Source organism: Geotrypetes seraphini, chromosome 1, assembly GCF_902459505.1.
Source record: "Geotrypetes seraphini chromosome 1, aGeoSer1.1, whole genome shotgun sequence".
In the NCBI taxonomy this organism is placed as follows: Eukaryota; Metazoa; Chordata; class Amphibia; order Gymnophiona; family Dermophiidae; genus Geotrypetes; species Geotrypetes seraphini.
In genome coordinates this window covers 300,864,878-300,884,300 of record NC_047084.1, presented here as the reverse complement: position 1 = coordinate 300,884,300, position 19,423 = coordinate 300,864,878, and the positions used below count along the sequence as shown (strand labels likewise).

The 19,423-nt window shown below is 48.2% G+C and overlaps 1 protein-coding gene across 4 annotated transcripts in view; it reads right to left on the bottom strand.

Annotated features, from left to right (window-relative positions):
- The window catches only part of TTC31 (tetratricopeptide repeat domain 31), a 163,149-nt gene that overhangs the window by 39,421 nt on the left and 104,305 nt on the right, over positions 1-19,423 (bottom strand). For all 4 annotated transcript variants that reach the window (XM_033954937.1, XM_033954919.1, XM_033954926.1 and 1 more), the window contains exons 14-16: positions 18,325-18,514; positions 15,397-15,471; positions 14,374-14,476 (exon numbers count right to left, since the gene is read on the bottom strand). In XM_033954937.1, coding sequence (XP_033810828.1) covers positions 14,374-14,476; positions 15,397-15,471; positions 18,325-18,514 — 368 coding nt within the window. The remainder of the gene's footprint in view (positions 1-14,373; positions 14,477-15,396; positions 15,472-18,324; positions 18,515-19,423) is intronic.

The following is a 19,423-nucleotide window of genomic DNA, read 5'->3' as shown; positions in this document are numbered from 1 at the left end:
CTTTCGATCACTACATAGCCTAATGCCACACAAGCAGCGCTGTTACAAACATATTCTGTAGGTCAATGCTAAGGATAACAAAGTTTCCTTCCTTGGACCAGAAGGAGATACTGATAAACCACTGGAAGAGATCCCAACACAACACCCAAAGACCCACTCAGTGTGTGAACCAGTTGAGTGGAGTGGACTAACTGGGGGGTGGAAATGGGCCCGGAGTTTGCTCAGCAGAATTTCCCAGACCACCTCTTCCTCTCAACACATTGACACGCTGCCACCACCACCACTAGAAACACCTCACTGGGTAGGCCAGCTATGCTATAAACTTTATAAAACACATTATTATATTTTCTTATAAAGCACATATTTTAACTGAACTCTCTGACATCCTCAGCCTTTCCATTCACAAAAATAGAAGGAAGAAAAGTTCCCATTTCCTGCTGTCTCATGTCCCCGGCCTATACAATATTTTTTTTCTGCAGACCCTTCAAAGGTCTGACCAAATCCTCGTTTCACTTGCATTATAAAGTACTGAGGATGCCACATCTCCCCAATCCCAGGTCCTAAAGTCTAAGACAGTAGCACAAACTAATGCTGCCAGATTCAGGAAAAAAAATTTCGATTCGATTCAGTCTATTGAATTGGTTTTTCAATTCGATTTTCCTGCCCAGTTGGGTGATTTTTTTCAAAACTCCTGGTGGGTTTTATAGCTTTTTCACCCCCTTTGGCTTCTCCTAACCACACTGGCGCTGTGGTGTAAATAAAATAAAGAAACAAAAAGGACTTTTCCTCTCTCTGTTAAATCCTAGCTCACGTTTGCAGTCCAACACCAGCTCTGTCAGGATACACATTTCAAATCTGACATATTATAATCACAAAACAGAAAATAAAATTAATTTTTCTACCTTTTGTTGTCTGGTTATATTTCAAATCTTGTTGGTCCAAGGCTCTGGTTTTCTTCTGATAACTTGCTTGCCAGGGTCTCCTTCTTTCTTCTTTCTGCGTGCTAACCATCCATCTGCCAACCTCCCTTTCCATTTCCCTTCCCTCCCCAGGAAGTCTGGTATCTTTCCTTTTTTTCATCTCCCTCCACAGATCCACCTTTTCTTAACTACCCTTTCATTCGGCATCTCTCCCTCCTTCCCCACCACCCCAGAGTCCACCATCTCTCCCTTTCTTTTCCCAATTACCCTCCTATCCAGTATCTCTATCCCTCCTCCACACCATCCCTTGTGTCCAATTTCTCTCCCTTTCAGTTCCTTCCCTCCCTAAATCCCATGGTCCATCATTTCTCTCCCTCTCCTCTATTTTCAGACCCATTATTTCTTCATCCCCCCCCAAAGTTTGGCATATGCACGTCTCTTTGAACACCCCCTTCCCTCCGTGTACTTCTAAACCAGGGTCCCCCCCAAAGGCCTGTCCCCCCTTAAAGGTCTGCCTGTCCCCTCTTGAAGGCCTGCACCCCCCTTGAAGGCCTGTCCCACCCCCTTGTAGGCCTGTCCCCCCCCTTGAAGGCCTGTCCCCCCACCTTGAAGACCTGCCTGCCTGTCCCCTCCTTGAAGGCCTGTCCCCCCCCTTGAAGGTCTGCACCCCCCTTGAAGGCCTGTCCCACCCCCTTGTAGGCCTGTCCCCCCCTTGTAGGCCTGTCCCCCCCTTGAAGGCCTGCCTGCCTGTCCCCTCCTTGAAGGCCTGTCCCCCCCCTTGAAGGCCTGCACCCCCTCCGAAGTCCTGCACCCCCCCTGAAGGCCTGCACCCCCCCTGAAGGCCTGCACCCCCCCCTGAAGGCCTGTCCCACCCCCTTGTAGGCCTGCCCACCCCCTTGTAGGCCTGTCCCCCCTTGTAGACCTGTCCCCCCTTGAAGGCCTGCCTGCCCCCCCCTTGAAGGCCTGTCCCTCCCCCTTGAAGGTCTGCACACCCCCCCCCGAAGGCCTGTCCCCCCCTTGAAGGCCTGCCTGCCTGTCACCCCCCCTCCCCCTTGAATGCCTGCCTGCCCGCCCACCCACCCCACCCCGAAGGACCGCTCGCCCCCCTGGCCTCCCCGCACCACCTATGAAGCAGCACTACCTATGCTCCCGGCCTTGCCGTTCAGTCACCACCACCACCACCACCCCCGAAGGACCGCTCGCCCCACTGACCTTCCTGCACCACCTATGAAGCAGCCGCAGCAGGATCGCGACGTCAGCTTTCCCTGCGCTGCTTAGGCACTGCTTCCTGCGCCGCGTTCCCGCCCCTCCTCTGATGTCAGAGGAGGGGTGGGACCGCGGCACAGGAAGCAGCGCCCAAGCAGCTCAGGGATAGCTGACCTCGCGATCCTGCTGCTTGCTGCTTCACAGGTGGTGCAGGAAGGTCAGTGGGGCGAGCGGTCCTTCGGGGGTGTGGGGTGACTGAACGGCAAGGCCGGGAGCACCCCTTCAGGGCTGGCACCCGGGGCGGACCGCCCCTCCTGCCCCCCCCTTGGTACGCCACTGGCCGGTAATAGGGTGTCACGTGGTCAAACTTCCTCAGCCCAAAGATCAGTTTGACCGTTGCATTTTGCATCAATTGTAAACGCTGCATGTTCTTTTGGGAAATTGCTAAATGGGCGATGTTACAGCAATCAAGTAGACTCAGTACGAGGGATTGGACTAGGGTTTTGAATACCGCTGTATCGAAATAAGTTTTAATGGATCTGAGTTTCCAGAGAATGAAAAATCCCTTTCTGATCAAGGAGTCCACCTGATCTCTCATGGTTAGGCACTGATCTAAAGTTACACCTAGTATCTTTATGGTAGGTTGGATAGGGTAATTAAGATTATTGATACATAGTGGTGATTTGGTGTCAAGTGGATGTGGCGAAGCAACGAAGAAAGTTGTCTTTTCTGAATTAAATTTGAGCCTAAAGGTTGTCATCCAGTGCTCCATCATGTTTATGGCTTTTGAAGCTTTAGGAATAGTTTCAGAGATAGAATTAACAAATGGGATGATGATCGTAAAATCATCTGCATAACTAAATAGTTTTATCCCTAACTGTGTTAGCTACGTGCCTAGTGGGGACATGTAGACGTTGAAGAGCAATGGAGATAGCGGAGACCCTTGTGGCACACCGGATGGATTGCTCCAGGTATCTGAAAGTTCATAATTAAAACGTACTTGATAAGTGCGGGACATAAGGAAGCCACGGAACCAATTCAGCACCTCGTCCCCGCAATGCTGCAATGGCGTCTAGGCATTGCAGCAGTTTCCCGTGGTCTACTAGATCAAAGGCAGAACTCATATCGAATTGCATAACCAGGGCATTAAGGCCCTTACTAAACAGTAGGCGCAGATTGTCTAAAATAGCCGCAATTACTGTCTCAGTACTGAATAACGGTCTAAAACCAGATTGAATTTCATGTAGGAGAGAGAATTGATCCAGATAATCCATCAGTTGGGTGTGTACCAATCCCTCCATAATTTTTACATGTACTCGATGTCCCTACATTGTGACTTTTACTTTGTCTCTCTCCCTCCCTCCCTACAAATATAGCAATGTTACTTACCGTAACAGTTGTTATCCAGGGACAGCAGGCAGCTATTCTCACTAGTGGGTGATGTCATCAGACAGAGCCCCGGTACGGACGTCTCACAAGCACGTGTTGCTTGTAGAAACTTAAAGTTTCTAGATGCCCGCACCGCGCATGCGCCGGTGCCTTCCTACCCGGAGATCCGGGCGTGTCTCCTCAGTTCAGGTAGCTAGCCTGAGAAGCCAACCCAGGGGAGGTGGGTGGGACGTGAGAATAGCTGCCTGCTGTCCCTGGATAACAACTGTTACGGTAAGTAACATTGCTTTATCCCAGGACAAGCAGGCAGGTATTCTCACTAGTGGGTGACCTCCAAGCTAACCTCAGTGGGATGGAGGGGGAGTTGGCGACTTAAGAGAATAAATTTTTCAATACTGTTTGGCCAAACTGTCCATCCCGTCTGGAGAGGGTATCCAGACAATAATGTGAGGTGAATGTGTGAACCGAGGACCAGGTGGCAGCCTTGCAAATTTCCTCGATTGGTGTTGATCTGAGGAATGCTACTGAGGCTGCCATTGCTCTGACCTTATGGGCTGTGACCTTACAAGGAAGTGATAATCCAGCCTGGGCATAGCAGAAAGAGATACAAGCCGCCATCCAATTAGAGATGGTGCGCTTTGATACGGGTCTTCCCAACTTGTTAGGATCGAAGGAGACAAAAAGTTGAGGAGTGGTTCTGTGTGGCTTGGTGCGATCCAGGTAGAAAGCCAAGGCACGTTTGCAGTCTAGAGTGTGAAGGGCCGATTCTCCGTGGTGAGAATGAGGCTTAGGGAAGAATACTGGAAGTACAATGGATTGGTTGAGATGAAATTCGGAGACCACCTTAGGCAGGAATTTCGGGTGAGTGCGGAGGACCACCTTGTCATGGTGGAATACTGTGAATGGTGGGTCCGCCATCAATGCCTGGAGTTTGCTGACTCTGCGAGCGGACGTAAGGGCTACAAGGAAAAGCACTTTCCAGGTGAGATACTTCAGAGGGGCCCTGTTGAGTGGTTCAAACGGGGGCTTCATGAGGTGGGAAAGGACTACATTGAGGTCCCAAACTACTGGGGGTGGTTTGAGAGGAGGGTTAACATGGAAGAGTCCTTTCATAAATCTGGCGACCACCGGATGGGCCGAGAGGGGTTTCCCTTGTAGAGGCTGGTGGAACGCCGCAATAGCGCTCAGGTGGACTCGTATGGATGTGGACTTGAGCCCAGATTGAGATAGGTGTAGGAGATAGTCCAGCACGGAGGATAAGGAAGCTCGCTGAGGTTCCTTTGACTTAGAAACGCACCATGAGGAGAATCTGGTCCATTTCTGGGAGTAGCATTGTCGAGTGGCGGGCTTCCTGGAAGCTTCCAAGACCTCCCTCACTTCTTGTGAGAATTGGTGAGGGGTTACGTTGAGAGGAACCAAGCTGTCAGGTGGAGAGACTGCAGGTTGGGATGAAGTAGTGATCCTTGATGTTGAGTAAGTAGTGAAGGAAACACTGGAAGTGGTACTGGTTCCCTGCTGCTGAGTTGAAGTAGGAGGGAGAACCAAGGTTGTCTGGGCCACCGAGGAGCTATTAGAATCATGGTGGCCCGTTCGAGTTTCAGCTTGACCAGAGTCTTCTGGATCAGCGGGAATGGTGGGAACGCATATAGAAATCGTTTCCCCCAGTTCAGTAGAAAAGCATCTGCCTCGAGGCGATGAGGAGTGTAGATCCTGGAGCAAAACTGAGGCAGTTTGGCGTTGTGGGGAGCCGCAAAGAGGTCTATCTGAGGCGTCCCCCATTGCGTGAAGATTTGGTGAAGGGGGTTGGAATGGAGAGTCCATTCGTGCGGTTGTAGCAGACGGCTTAGTTTGTCTGCTAAGACGTTGTTCTCCCCCTGGATGTATACTGCTCTGAGTAGGGCGTTGTGGCGCACCGCCCAGTCCCAGACTCGTAGAGCTTCCTGGCAAAGGAGGGCCGAGCCCGTGCCTCCTTGCTTGTTGATATAATACATGGCGGCCTGATTGTCTGTGCGAATGAGGATTACCATGTCGTGGAGTCGGTGTTGGAACGCTTGGAGCGCATTGAAGATGGCTCTGAGTTCCAATAGATTGATTTGGTGTAGTCTTTCCGCACTGGTCCAGAATCCTTGGGTGCGGAGACCCTCCAGGTGGGCCCCCCATGCGTAATTCGACGAATCGGTTGTGAGAACTTTCTGATGGGGGGGAGAGTGCATCAGCAAACCTCTGGATAGATTCGAAGAGGTCATCCACCAAAGTAGAGACTGCCGAAGAGCAGGTGTGACTACGATGCGTTTGGACAGTGGATCGGATGTCTGATTCCACTGTGATGCCAGGGTCCACTGGGGGATTCTGAGGTGGAGTCTGGCAAAGGGTGTCACGTGTACTGTGGAGGCCATATGGCCCAGGAGCACCATCAGTTGTCTCGCCGGTAGGGTTTGGCGAGTAGCCACCGACTGGCAGAGATGAAGAAGAGACTCCATGCGTTGCCGGGGCAGGAATGCTCGGAGTCGGGTGGTGTCCAGGACCGCTCCGATGAAGGGGAGGGACTGGGTGGGTTGTAGATGAGACTTGGAGAAGTTGATCTCGAAGCCCAAATTCTGGAGGAAGTAGGTTGTAGCCAAGGCCGCCGAAGTGACCTCTGGGGCTGACGGGGCCTTGATGAGCCAGTCGTCGAGGTATGGAAACACCTGTAGACCCCTGTCCCGGAGTGCTGCGGCCACTACCACCAGGCACTTTGTGAAGACTCTGGGGGACGAAGATAGGCCGAATGGTAGCACTCGATACTGTAGGTGCAGATTTCCCACCCGAAATCTGAGGAACTTTCGGGAGGCCGGGTGAATGGGGATGTGAGTGTAGGCCTCCCTGAGATCCAGGGAGCATAACCAGTCGTTCTGCTCGAGGAGGGGGTATAGAGAAGCCAAAGTCAACATGCGGAACTTCTCTTTGACCAGGAACTTGTTGAGGGCCCGAAGGTCTAAAATGGGTCGCAGGTCGCCCGTTTTCTTCGGGACGAGGAAGTACCGGGAGTAAAACCCTCGGTTCAATTGGTCTGACGGGACCGGCTCGACAGCCCGAAGCTGAAGTAAGGTTTGGACTTCCTGAAGAAGAAGGGCGGTCTGCGTCGAGCTTGAAGGATACTCTCTTGGAGGATGGTCCGGGGGGACCCGGTGGAATTGAAGAGAGTATCCTTCTCTTATGATGGAGAGGACCCATAGGTCCGTGGTTATGGCCTCCCATCGGTGGTAAAAAAGATGGAGGCGGCCCCCTATGGGAGAGGCCGAGGTTATGCTCCCGGGAGGGGCGTCAAAAGGGCTGGGGAGCCTTAGGTACAGCCGGTGGCTGAAGTTTTTGCTGAGACTTCTGGGGAGGTTGTCTCTTCGCAGGCTGTCTCGCAGCAGGCGTTTGTCTGGGCATGTAACGCCGCTGGTAAATCAGGGGTGGCCTGGAAGGTCGAGACTGTTGAGGTTTGGGTTTGGGCCGTAGGATGGATTGAAAGGATTTTTCATGATCCGACAGCTTCTTGGTAACAGTTTCGATAGACTCATCGAACAGGTCAGCTCCAGCGCATGGTACGTTGGCGAGTCTGTCCTGTAGGTTGGGATCCATATCGATAGTACGGAGCCATGCCAGGCGACGCATGGCTACCGCGCTTGCGGCGGCGCGTGCCGAGAGTTCGAATGCATCGAAGGAGGATTGCATCAGCTGGAGGCGTAATTGGGAGAGGGAGGCTACCACTTCCTCGAACTCGAATCGAGCTTGGTTGTCTATGAACGGAGTGAACTTGCGGAGCACCGGCAAGAAGAACTCCAGATAGGAAGAGAAAAAGAAGTTGTAGTTTAGCACCCGTGACGCCATCATGGAGTTTTGGTAGAATTTTCTACCAAATTTGTCCATCGTTCTCCCCTCTCGGCCCGGCGGTACAGAGGCGTAGACCTGGGAGGGGTGAGAGCGTTTAAGGGAGGACTCGACCAGTAGGGATTGGTGGGAGAGTTGAGGGCCCTCGAACCCTTTATGGTGCACGATGCGGTATCGAGCATCGAGTTTGCTGGGGATCGCCGGTATGGAATACGGCGTTTCGAAGTACTGCATGAAGGTCTGGTCCAGTAATTTATGCAAGGGGAGCCGAAGCGACTCCGTTGGAGGGTTAGGTAAATGCATGGTGTCCAGATACTCTTTGGAGTATCTGGAGCCCGTGTCAAGGGTCACATCCAGATCATCCGCCATTTGTCGGAGGAATGAGGAGAAGGACAATTGTTCCGCCAGCGTCGGTCTGTGGGACGGGCTGGAGGAGGATGAGGCCTCCAGGTCCGTGGACATCGGGGAGTGACAAGGAGAATCGGGCACCGGTGTCTCCTCGTACTCCGGGCCCCTCGGAGGGGACACCTCTGATGAGGAGTATCCCCTACGTTGCAGTTTTTTCTGCGGTGACACCTCCGAATGGCGTGAGGAGTGCCAGGATGAGTGTCTCGATCGGTGCCCGTCTCGGTGGCGGGACGGGGATCGGGATCGTCTGTGCATCGCATGGTCTCCCGAGGCCCCCAAGTGGATAGGGCTGGAAGCGGTGGATCGTAACTGGGTTTGCGATGCGGGTTCTTGCGATGCTACCCAAGTCTGGTAAGGAGTACGGAAGAACTCTTCCTGACTATGCCCAGGGCTTCGAGTATCGATCGGAGGTCTGGTCCCATGTTGGCGCGGAGGCGTAATGGGTTCTAATGGCGGCATATCGGTAAGCGAGGCTTGCCGCGTGGGCATCGCCGCCCTCCCCCGTTCGTCCTCGTCGGTTGTCGAGGTCGAACGGTGTGGGGGAGGGGGAGGGGGCGGACCGCCCCTTTGGATCGGTACCGGGAGGTCACCCTGTATGGCAGCGATGAGCCCGGGTCCGATGGTCTGCATGAGCTCAACGAATTGAGCTTCCAGCACGGACCGTAGCGAAGCCGATAAGGAGGGATCCGCACCGAAAGGGGGTCCTCCTGCACGGACATCGCGCTCCTTCGAGGCCGAGTGCTTCTGCTTAGTAGCTTTCGGCACTTTGATGACCATTGGTGGCACTGTGGAAGGAAGAGGTACCTGAACCGAGGAGACCGGGGCAGGCACCGACGTCGAGCTCGTGGATGGTGTCGGGGCGAGCGATGCCGGTTTCACCACGCTCGATGTAGGAGGGGTCGATGCCGGTTTTGCCCGAACCGGGGAGGTATCGGATGAAGTGGAGGCTGAGGGATCCTTAGCTGCGTCCATCTTGAACATCGATTCCCACAATAGGCAACGCCGCTTGAATGAGCGTGCCGTAAGGGTAGAGCGAGGCCTGCACGATTTCGGAATGTGGTCAGGGCCCAAACACTGCAAACAGCGCCAGTGAGGGTCCATGAGTGAAATCGCGCGTTGGCACTTGCTGCACTTTTTAAACCCGGTGATTGGCCGGGACATAGGCCGGAAAATCTCCGCCGCGAGGTCGAAGCCAGTGGGCCTGAGCCACGTGGCCGGCCCGTTCGACCCGCCGGAGGAAATAATCTTCTTTTTTTTTTTTTTTTTTTTTTTTACGAAAAGAAAAGAACTGTTAACTGTAATTAAAAGAAAGCGAAAACGCGGACAAGGAAGGCAAATTTAACTGAATTCAGCTAGCGCATGATGAAGTTGAACTTCTCAGCTCCGCGGAAAAGAAAGAACTGAGGAGACACGCCCGGATCTCCGGGTAGGAAGGCACCGGCGCATGCGCGGTGCGGGCATCTAGAAACTTTAAGTTTCTACAAGCAACACGTGCTTGTGAGACGTCCGTACCGGGGCTCTGTCTGATGACATCACCCACTAGTGAGAATACCTGCCTGCTTGTCCTGGGATAATCATGTATTCAAAGACTTCATTTTTATTTTTTCGCTGACTGTCCAGCTCTTCTTATTGTAAACCGCCTAGAACTACTATGGATTTGGAGGTATATATTATTATTACTGCACCGGGCAACCTGTAGTCATGTATAAGATTTTTATTACCAACATGCATCACCTTACACTTATCCACGTTAAACCTCATTAGCCATGTTGCAGCCCATTTCTTGAGCATGTTTATGTCATATTGCAGGTTTTCGCAATCCTCCTACATCTTTATTACTCTGAATAACTTTGTATCGTCTACAAATTTAATCACCTCACTCGTCGTCCCAATTTCTAGGTCGTTTAAAAATATGTTGAAGAGCACGGGTCCAAGCACCGAACCCTGCGGCACTCCACTCGTAACACTTTTCCAGTCCGAGTATTGTCCATTCACCCCCACTCTCTGTTTCCTACCCGCCAGCCAGTTTTTAATCCACCTGAGTATTTCACCTTTGATTCCATGGCTCGCAATTTTTCGAAGTAGTCATTCATGAGAAACCTTGTCTAACGCCTTCTGAAAATCCAAATATACAATGTCGACTGGGTCACCCTTGTTTATCTGCATGTTTACTCCCTTGAAGAAGTGTAGCAAGTATGTCAAGCAAGATCTTCCTTTGTTGAAGCCGTGCTGGCTAGTCCTCATTAGATCGTGTCCGTCAAGATGATCAATGATGCGGTCCTTTATCAGCGCCTCTATCATCTTTCCGGGTGCTGAGGTCAGATTCACCGGTCTGTAGTTTCCCGGATCTCCCCTTGAATCTTTCTTGAAGATCAGCATAACATTTGTCACCTTCCAGTCTTCCGGAATCCTTCCAGATTTGATCGACAGATTGGCTATTAGTTGAAGCAGTTCTCCCTTCCCCAGCACGATAGGAAAGACCTGTACTCAGATGATATGAAAGTGGAATAAAATACACATACTTGCCATATATGGAACAGAGATGAGAGGGGGGGGCACTCAGAAGATTTTGCAGGCAACAGCCATACCGAGAGACCACTTATATGGTTGCATGACCATGCTCAGTCTTTCCACTAAACTGTTCTATTTCCGCAAGGTATGTGGCTCTAAGTAGAGAATGACACGGTGGCGGTTTACCCGCAGCCACTGCGTTTAGCCGCGGGTAACCCGCCGAAACGGGGAACGAAAACTAGCAGTCGCTGCAGGGACGGGGACAAGGCCATTCACCGCCCCGTGGAGCGGTAAATGGTCTTGTCCCCGCAGCCCACACCCGCCTACCCAATCGATCCTAGTGATTAGCCAGCTCTCTCCCTTCTCCTCACCTTAGTTTGTAGGTTTTCTTTTTCGGCGACCCGCACACTATCAAAGAGCCGCGCACCCGCTGCTGCTCAGTTTCGATCTTCTGCTCTGACGCAACTGGAAACAGGAAGTTGCAGCAGAGCAGAAGATTGAACACTGAGCAGCCGCGCGTGCGCGGCTCTTTGGGAAAGCGTGCAGGTCGCCGAAAAAGAAAGCCTGCAAACTAAGGTGAGGAGAAGGGAGAGAGCTGGCTAAACACTAGGATCGATTGGGCAGGCGGGTGGGGGCTGCGGGGACCGTGCGATCGCCCGTGTTCCCGGCTCAAACTGGAAGGAGGGAGTGAAAGGGAAAAGGATTCTGGGCCAAGGGGATGAAGACGGAAAGAAAAACCCACAGCAGGAAAGAAAGGGAAGGACAGGCAGGTGAGCCAGATGCTAGAAGCAAGGGGGGGGAAGAAAGAGGGAAAAAAGCTAGATGGGGTTGAAAAGAAGAGACACACTGGTATGGAAGAGGAAGATAGGGGAAATCTGGACACAGGAAGGTAACAGAAAGAGGGGAAATTATGTGCATGGGGCATAGGGACAGAGACATAAAGGGGACATGCCATGGGGATGGTATATGGACACAGGGGGGGGCAATGGCAGATACATAGGGGAGATATTAGAAATGGGGAAAATAGGAGCACAGAAGCGAGATGGTTTGTGGGGATGGGACAGGGACCGAGCTCGCAGACTCCAGTGGCTTGCACAAATTACATTGTAACGTGCCATGAAAATAAGAGGGAGGAAGGTAGATAGATAGGCCATGCGAGAGGAGCTGAAGGGTGGTAGAAAGGAACAGATGGTAAAGGAGGGAGGGAAGGGTGGTGGTGGAAAGGAATAGGACAGACATTGAAGGAGGGTGGAGAGGAACAGACCCTGAAGGGAAATGTGGAAGACAGAGTGGGAAGAAGACAGATGCCGGACTATTGGGGAGCGGAGGGAAGAAGATGGGTGCTAGACCAATTGGGGGGGGTGAAGGGAGAGGCATAGTAACAGCAAATGGAAGACGCAGAGAGAAGACACACAGTGGATGGAAGGAATTGAATGAGAAGATGTGGAAAGCAGAAACCAGACAACAAAGGTAGAAAAAAAATTCTATTTATTTATTTATTTTTTGCTTTAGGATAAAGTAGTATATTAGTTGTGTTGATAAAAATTTATAAACAAAGCCCTGCCAGCTGAACATCTCTTTCTCTAGTTCAGCAGCAGGAACTCTGATTTATAACAAAGGAATAAGCTAAATATTACAGTACTAAGGCTTATATGGATGCAGCGGGGGACGGTGACGGGGCGGTGAATGGGATGGCAGTGGCGGTGACGGGGCAGTGAAAGGGATGGCGGTGACGGGGCGGTGAAGGGAACGGCGGTGACGGGGCGGTGCAGAGGATGGTGGGCCGGGGACGGGGCGGTGACGGGGACAGATTTTTTCCCCGTGTCATTCTCTAGCTCTAAGTACCTTGCCAAGTCTGGTGGCCCACTGCTACATCCTGACTGCTTCCTGACACAAGGGATAGGATCTCATACCCTACTTGTTGATGTAGTATATGGCAACCTGATTGTCTGGATAAGACCAAATTGGTTCAATAGCTGATCTCTAAAAGTCTTTAGAGCATTCCAAATTGCTTGCAGTTCTAGGAGACTGATATGAATCTGGATCTCCTGGACAGACTAATGACTTTGGGTGTGAAGCTCATCTACATGAGCACCACACTACAGACTGAAGATATCTATGTTCAGAATCTTTTTGGAGAAGAAATTTGAAATGAAAGTCCTGAAACCAAATTGTCCGACAGAGAAGGCATTGTCAACTCTGGAGTGACTGAAATGACATCTTTCAGATTTCCCAGTGGTCTCACACCACTAGAAAGCTAGAGTCCATTGAGCACTTCACAAATGCAGGCGTGCCATGGGTGTAACATGCAGGCTTAACAACACTCTGCCAAGCTATTGACCTGCTAGCTGGTGTGAACCTGATCAGTCATGCAAATGAATGAATCTGCCATTACTTGAAGAAGGTAGACTTTAACTTGAACTGTGTCCAGAAAAGCTTCAGTGTTCTTCAATTACTGCACAGGGAGCAGGTGGGATTCAGTAGTTGATTATGAACCCTAGTAGCTCCAACACTCAAACAGTTCTCTGCATTGATCCTTGAGCACTTTCTGTTGATGTGCTCTTTACCAGTCAGTGATCCAGATAGGGAAACGTGTGCACTCCCAGTCTGCGCAGCGATGCTGCGCCTAGTGTAAGTCATTCAGTAAACACTCTGGGAGCAGACAAAAGACCAAAAGCAGTATGCAGTACTGGTAATAGTGTTTCCCTACTTGAAATCTGAGATACCACCTGGGACCTGGATGTATCTGGATGTGATTGTAAGCATTCTTTAAGTCCAGAAAGCATAGCTAATCGTTTTCCTGAATCATGGGAAGAAAGATACCCTGGGAAATCCCTTAAACTTTTATCTGGCATGATCAGAAACAAGGCAAAGCACATCTGAACAGCCCCATGGAAAAAAAAGAAACTGAGGGTCCTGCATGAGTCAGACGGGTGGGAAGGCATGTGCACATGCATGGTTGGGCCTGCCAGGGCTTCTAGAAAATGTAAGAATGCTGGGTAGCTTTCGTAGTGAGCTTCATGAATGACGACGCCCACATGTGAGAACAGCATGTCCTGCTTGTCCTCAGAAAAAGTGAGGTTTCTCTGGCAGGCTGCAATGACAGAACTACAAATTAGGTCTGGCTGGCAAGTTCTGTAAAAATGACAAGCCCTATTGTAAACACAAATGCTCACATAGTTGGATTTGTCCAACAGATTATGCGGAAGGTTGGGGAGGTTCAAGTGATTTAAATCAAGCTATGATGACACAAACAGTCTAGCTGCCAATTCTGATTAGAAGGCAGCATGTACTGTAACAAGTAAACAAATCCAACACAAACACAAGAGCATAAACAGTTAAGTCTGTTTAGAAGGCTATTCTAGGGACACAGGAGGTCAAATGTTTGAACAATGGCCATGCTACTAGTAATACTTGTTCTTTGTATCATTGGTCTTCAAACCTTTATTCTTGGGGTCCAGTGAAATAAACATACAATCGTCTACCCTTTTTTCCTATTTCTTGTTTTATTACTCTCTTCTATCTCTGACATACCTTCTAGCTCAGCTTGGCTCAGTCATTTTGAGCCATATAGTGCCAGTACATCTGTATTCTTCAACTATCATCACAAAAGCAGTGTAGCAGTACGGATAATACTTACCTCAAATTCTATTGACAGAGAGGTAGAGCCCAGAGTTAGTGGCAAAATGTTTTCCATGTGCTGCACTCTCTCCCCCCCCCCCCCCTTTCTCAGAGCAGCTAAAATAAGGGCAGGTACCAGGCAGGGTTTGTGATTCACTGCCACTAACATCCCACAATCCAGTACTGAGTTACAATTCCAGGTTAGATTAGTATAAAGATTTGTGGGCGGACATGGAAGGGGTAGGATGCCAGAGTGAACTGAGGATCATCTCTTCAAGACAGTGGCATACCAAGAAGGAAAACAAAGACTGTCCTGGGTATCTTACAGGCTCTTACAATATGGATGCAAGCTTGGCTGTCTCCTTAACAGCTGTGGGCAGAATAACTGGACAGACTGGATAGGTCAGTTCACTTTTTTCTGTTGTCCATAGTCATGTTTCCAAAGAGCTAAGCAGCTTCCTACCTGCAAAGTATAGAATGCTCTCTCAGCTGCCTCTTTGTCACTGAAGTTTATAAAGGCACATGTTCTGTCATAAAGGATTCGGATTGAATGGATATGACCAAACCTGCAACATCAAACAATCAAGTTAGCCACAAAGAGTCACAGGTACTATCACTTTGTTCTAGTCTTCACACAATTTACTGTTCAAATGTCATCAAGAGCTGCATACATCACCCTCCACACATACCCTAATCAGTGAAAACATGGCTACCCCAGTGCCAGTCTGGTAATCCAGAGGCAGTATTGCCACACAGAGGGATTTGGGCTTAATTCCCAATCCAGAACGCTGCTCCTCAGGCTGAGATAAGGGATGCTGAGGAGATAGCACTTGCAGCCTTTGGGGGGAGTACTAGCCAACACCAACCCTCAGTAGCCAGACTTTGGGTTCCTGTTAGCCATGTTCTTGAAGAAGGTGCAGGACAAGGATGCCTGGAAGGGATGTAAAGTACAGAAAAGGGATGTAAAGTACAGAAAAGGGATGTAAAATACAGAAAATAATTCTCAGGGAGTTGTGAATGAAGGCTCATGGCAATTTAACCAAACAGAGGCCAGTTCCACATAAGTTGAAAGACAGTGCCAGGAGTCAATAAACAAAGCAAACATCCACCCACCCAGGATCCAAGGGGATGGAGAATGGATAATATTGTTGCTAGCATAAGAAACAGGCACTCTTAGACTTGAGGCAAAATATCTTAACAAGCTCGATTTTCAGAATATCCACAATGAATATTGCAATATATTTGCATAAACCTGGTCCAATAATAAGATTAATAAGCAGTATGTTTATGGATCTTGAGAAGCAGAGTTCAGAAACTGTGTTTTACAGATCAGGCTTCACCCAGCAAGTGGTTGAGAAGCTCTGGTGATCAAGGTTTGGGGATAACTCTCTTTTCAGATTCTTAACCCCTATCAAAGTGGGCTACTTCCTCTCATTCTTGCATTCCTCAATAAAACCTCACATTTCTTGCTGCAAAAGAAACTTACTGTTCAAAGAGAGATTTAAGATTTTTTTCTGCTATCCTGGAGGTCACATTCCCAACCCAGATGGGATATAACTGCCTGAAAGCAAACAAGCAAGCATATTAGAAAAAAAACAGTGGCTGCAGTTTAACAAATATCACCAATAAGCTCTTAGCAATGCAGCCACAGAATGGAGTCCAAATGCAGACCTCACTGCCCCAAAACCATCTGAATCTTGAAAAGGCAAGTAACAACAGCCAGCCAGTGCTACTCTTTTAAATAGATCAGGTTGAGAAAACTTTGAAATACAAATTTATGTAGTCTAAGGAAGCCATGTTTACTATCTAAATTTTTTGCACATAATTATGTAATATAACAGAACAAAGGTGATTTTGTCATTTGAGCTTTACATTTTTATGCCAGTGTGCATTATAGGGAAGGAAGTAGATGAATAGTTGTGAAACAAAGGCCATTATACACAAAATAAATGTGGGTAATTTAAATACATAAATTTCCCATTCAGAAAAGAAAGCTTGTTATGACATCCTGATTCTGCAGAAAAGATTTTTAAACAGCAGTAAAAAAAAAATTAATAAATTCAACCATATCTAAGAAACTAGAGCTGATGCAGTCTATCCAATGCAATTTTCTGAATCAGCACCCCAAATAACCCCAGGAACAGGTAAAAAAAAAAACAAGACACCAAGAAAATTTTTTTTCATTGGCCTGTGTAATCAATAGAAGGGGGCTAAGTGGATGTAAGGACATCTGAGTGGCAGGAAAGTGATCAAGTAAAAATGCATGTGGGGATGAATAGTGATGGATGGAGTGTCAATGAATGAGTGTGTATGAGCATTATGTGAAGAAGATTAAGCTGTCAGTCAGTGAAAGGATGAGGGGTTATATATGGCAGAGGGGCTGATTAAATGAATGTAGGGTTATAACATTTTGGGGTGTTAAGTGAGTGGGTGAATGGGATTATGAGTGGCAGGTACTGTTGCGCTTTTCATTTAGGCACTCGCAGTTACACTAGTCATACACCTGATGTGAAAACTCAAGCAGTTTACCATTAGATATAACGTCATCTAATGTCCTAATATTTGCCTGAATCCAATTGACTAATCAGGTTCTCTTTACATGAAGGACATTGGTTACAGCGTTGCTGGTTTGTTACCATATGTTCTGGTAAATTATATTTGTCCGATATTCTGCTATGATCTTCAGATACCAGTGTCCCCAATAGTCGTAGCGGTTCATAGACAACGGCGCGAAAGACAAAAGCGCGTGCCAACAATTGAGCGCAGCGCGCGCCGCCGCGCCGCTCTAAATTAGTTTTTACGGGGGGTTTTGTTGGGGAGCCCCCAGTTTACTTAATAGACATCGCGCCGGCGTTATGGGGGGTTTGGGGGGTTGTAACCCTCCACATTTTACTGTAAACTGAACTTTTTGCCTAAAAACAGGGAAAAAGTTCAGTTTTCAGTAAAATGTGGGGGGTTACAACCCCCCACACCCCCCACAACATGGCGCGATGTCTATTAAGTAAAGTGGGGGGGTTCCCCCCCACGCCCCCCTGTCGGAGCGCTAAAAACAGTAATTTAGAGCGGCGCAGCGGTGCGTGCTGCGCTCAATTGTCTGGGCGCGCCTTTGTCCCGGCGCGCTTTTGACCTGACACCGTCGTAGCAAAGATTGAATCCAACAGAAGCTGAAAGAATACTGCAGAGAAACTTGGGTGCTACACAGAGGGACATGAATATTGAAAGTTGGATCTGACTGGAGGGGGTGGGATGGGATAGTTCACTTAGCCTTGCTTCCTTTCCCCTATCCTCTCTCTCTCTCTCTCTCTCTACCTTCTACTCTTGCTTTACCAACAGGGCCAAGGTCTTCGCCTGCTGCGCAGTCTTCTGCCTTTTTCCCTGATTTGGCAAGCAGGGCCAGATTATTCTCTCTTATTACACATAGCTTTGTTTGTGCTTGAGCTAAGCTATGCTTACAGAAGGATGGATGGGCAGGTAAAGAGATAGAAAGACTAACCATCTACAAATAGGTCTCTCTTAATGCAAACAAACACCTAAAAAGGGAATGCAGAGAGACTACAAGTAAAAAAAAAAAAGAAAAAGAGTAGAGCAGAGTCCATCGCAAGGTGAATAATGCAGGACATGTGTATGTGATAACACAATAGTATGCAAGTAACATACGAGATAAAGTCACTGACACCTTGAAAGTTGTGGCTTACATATTCTGAACTGCAGAAATATGCATAAACCTTAGTTAAGTGACAATTTCAAGAATCATATGTTGGCATAAGGAGCCCAATTCAGCTGAAAGAGATCTTTAGCTTGAGAAATTAAAGGTCCATGTGTCAATCAGCTTTCTTTATAAAGGGCAATTCTATAGATGGGGTGCCCCCATTTATGCACCATTTGAGCATGAGTGTACTGTCACTTTCTTTGGTAAAGGTATGCTTAACATGCATAAGTTGAAGCAAAAACATCTAATCACTATTCTGTAAGGACATGGTGGCTTAGTGTATAAATGCAAGGGGGGAGAGAGGGTTTACATGGATGCAGTAAGGGCAGGACTGCCACTTATGCACATTACTTACATGCATCCTTGCTGTATCTGGGTGCCCGCAGTTACATCAGGTCTATGACTAGTGTAACTGTGAGTGCCTAAACGAAAAGTGCAACAGTACCGGGTTACACTAGTTTCTAAAATGGAATCTGGGCCAGGTGCCATTATAGAACAGGCTTTCACTCTGCAGCACTGGGTTACTACAAAGAGGTGTCCTTTTATAGAATTACCTTCAAAATGTTTAGTTTCTCAGAAAAAATAAAATCTGCCCTTTTCTTGATACACTGTACTAATATTGTACCTGAATATTCAGATTACAGTGCATAAACTTTGCTCACAAAACTCAAATCTGTACAATCTTCATATGAACTCTTCTCTTACCTGAGCTTCAAAGGTTCTGCCTTCAGTTTGCTGCCTGCCTCCTCCTTGACATTCCCTCTAACCTCACTAGGAGTGGGTATTTTATTCTTGTATGAAAGGCTCATTGCAGATCCATTTGCATCATGCATCTTGAGATCCCTGGAACAAGGAAAACCTGGGGCCATCTTTGTCATATTCTCTATTTTCACAGCTGTAATATCCAAGCAAAGAAGCATCAGGTACAGGAACTTGACCTCCTACTTACCTATTCCACTGCTTCTCAATCCCCTCATTGGGGCAAACCTAGTCAGCTGGGTTTTTAAGATTACCACAATGAATATACATAAATATACTTGTCAGATATCCATTAAATGCAAACTTCTCTCGTGCATATTCATTGTGAACAGTTTCAGCCATAGGACATTCGGGGTCCTGTATAGTCCTTTCAAAGTACACTGATATTTGATATGCATTCAGTAAGTCAAAAATAAGTAAAATATCTAACTAGCAGTAGTTTTAACATTTTCATTTTTTTCTTCTCAAACTCCATATGCTCAATGTTGTTGCTTCAAATAATATTCTCTCTGCCCTTGGAAAGTTTGCTAGCATAAAAGCAATGCTTAAATTTCATAGCATCTTTGTACAGACAACACAAAACAAAATTACCTACCTGGGGCACAGATGATCAAAGGAAGGATTCAGGAGCACTCACAACCAAAGACAAGACAGGCAAATGTATTTGCAAATGTTATGAAGAATTCCACAAGCATACAAACAGTAATTTGTGAAAGCTGCTCATGGAAAGACATCAGATTTGCACATATCATAATGCTATTTTTTTTTGGGGGGGTTACAGTTCTGATCATACTTTTGGGTCACTGATCTATTATTGATCTTAGAGCAGGAGGCACCATGGCACAAACACAGGTGGAGATAAACCTGCTAGTAAACTGTTGGACAAGAATGGAGACTTCTGTAACATCTACTCATGCAGATTGGAAAACAAGAAGAAAAATACTACTTTTCCAAAGCCTGCATTCACAGGTAACATGTGCTCTGCTATCAAAAAGTGCAGGTCTGCTAGGAGACTACTGGTAGAAGGAAGGGGGAGAACAAACCC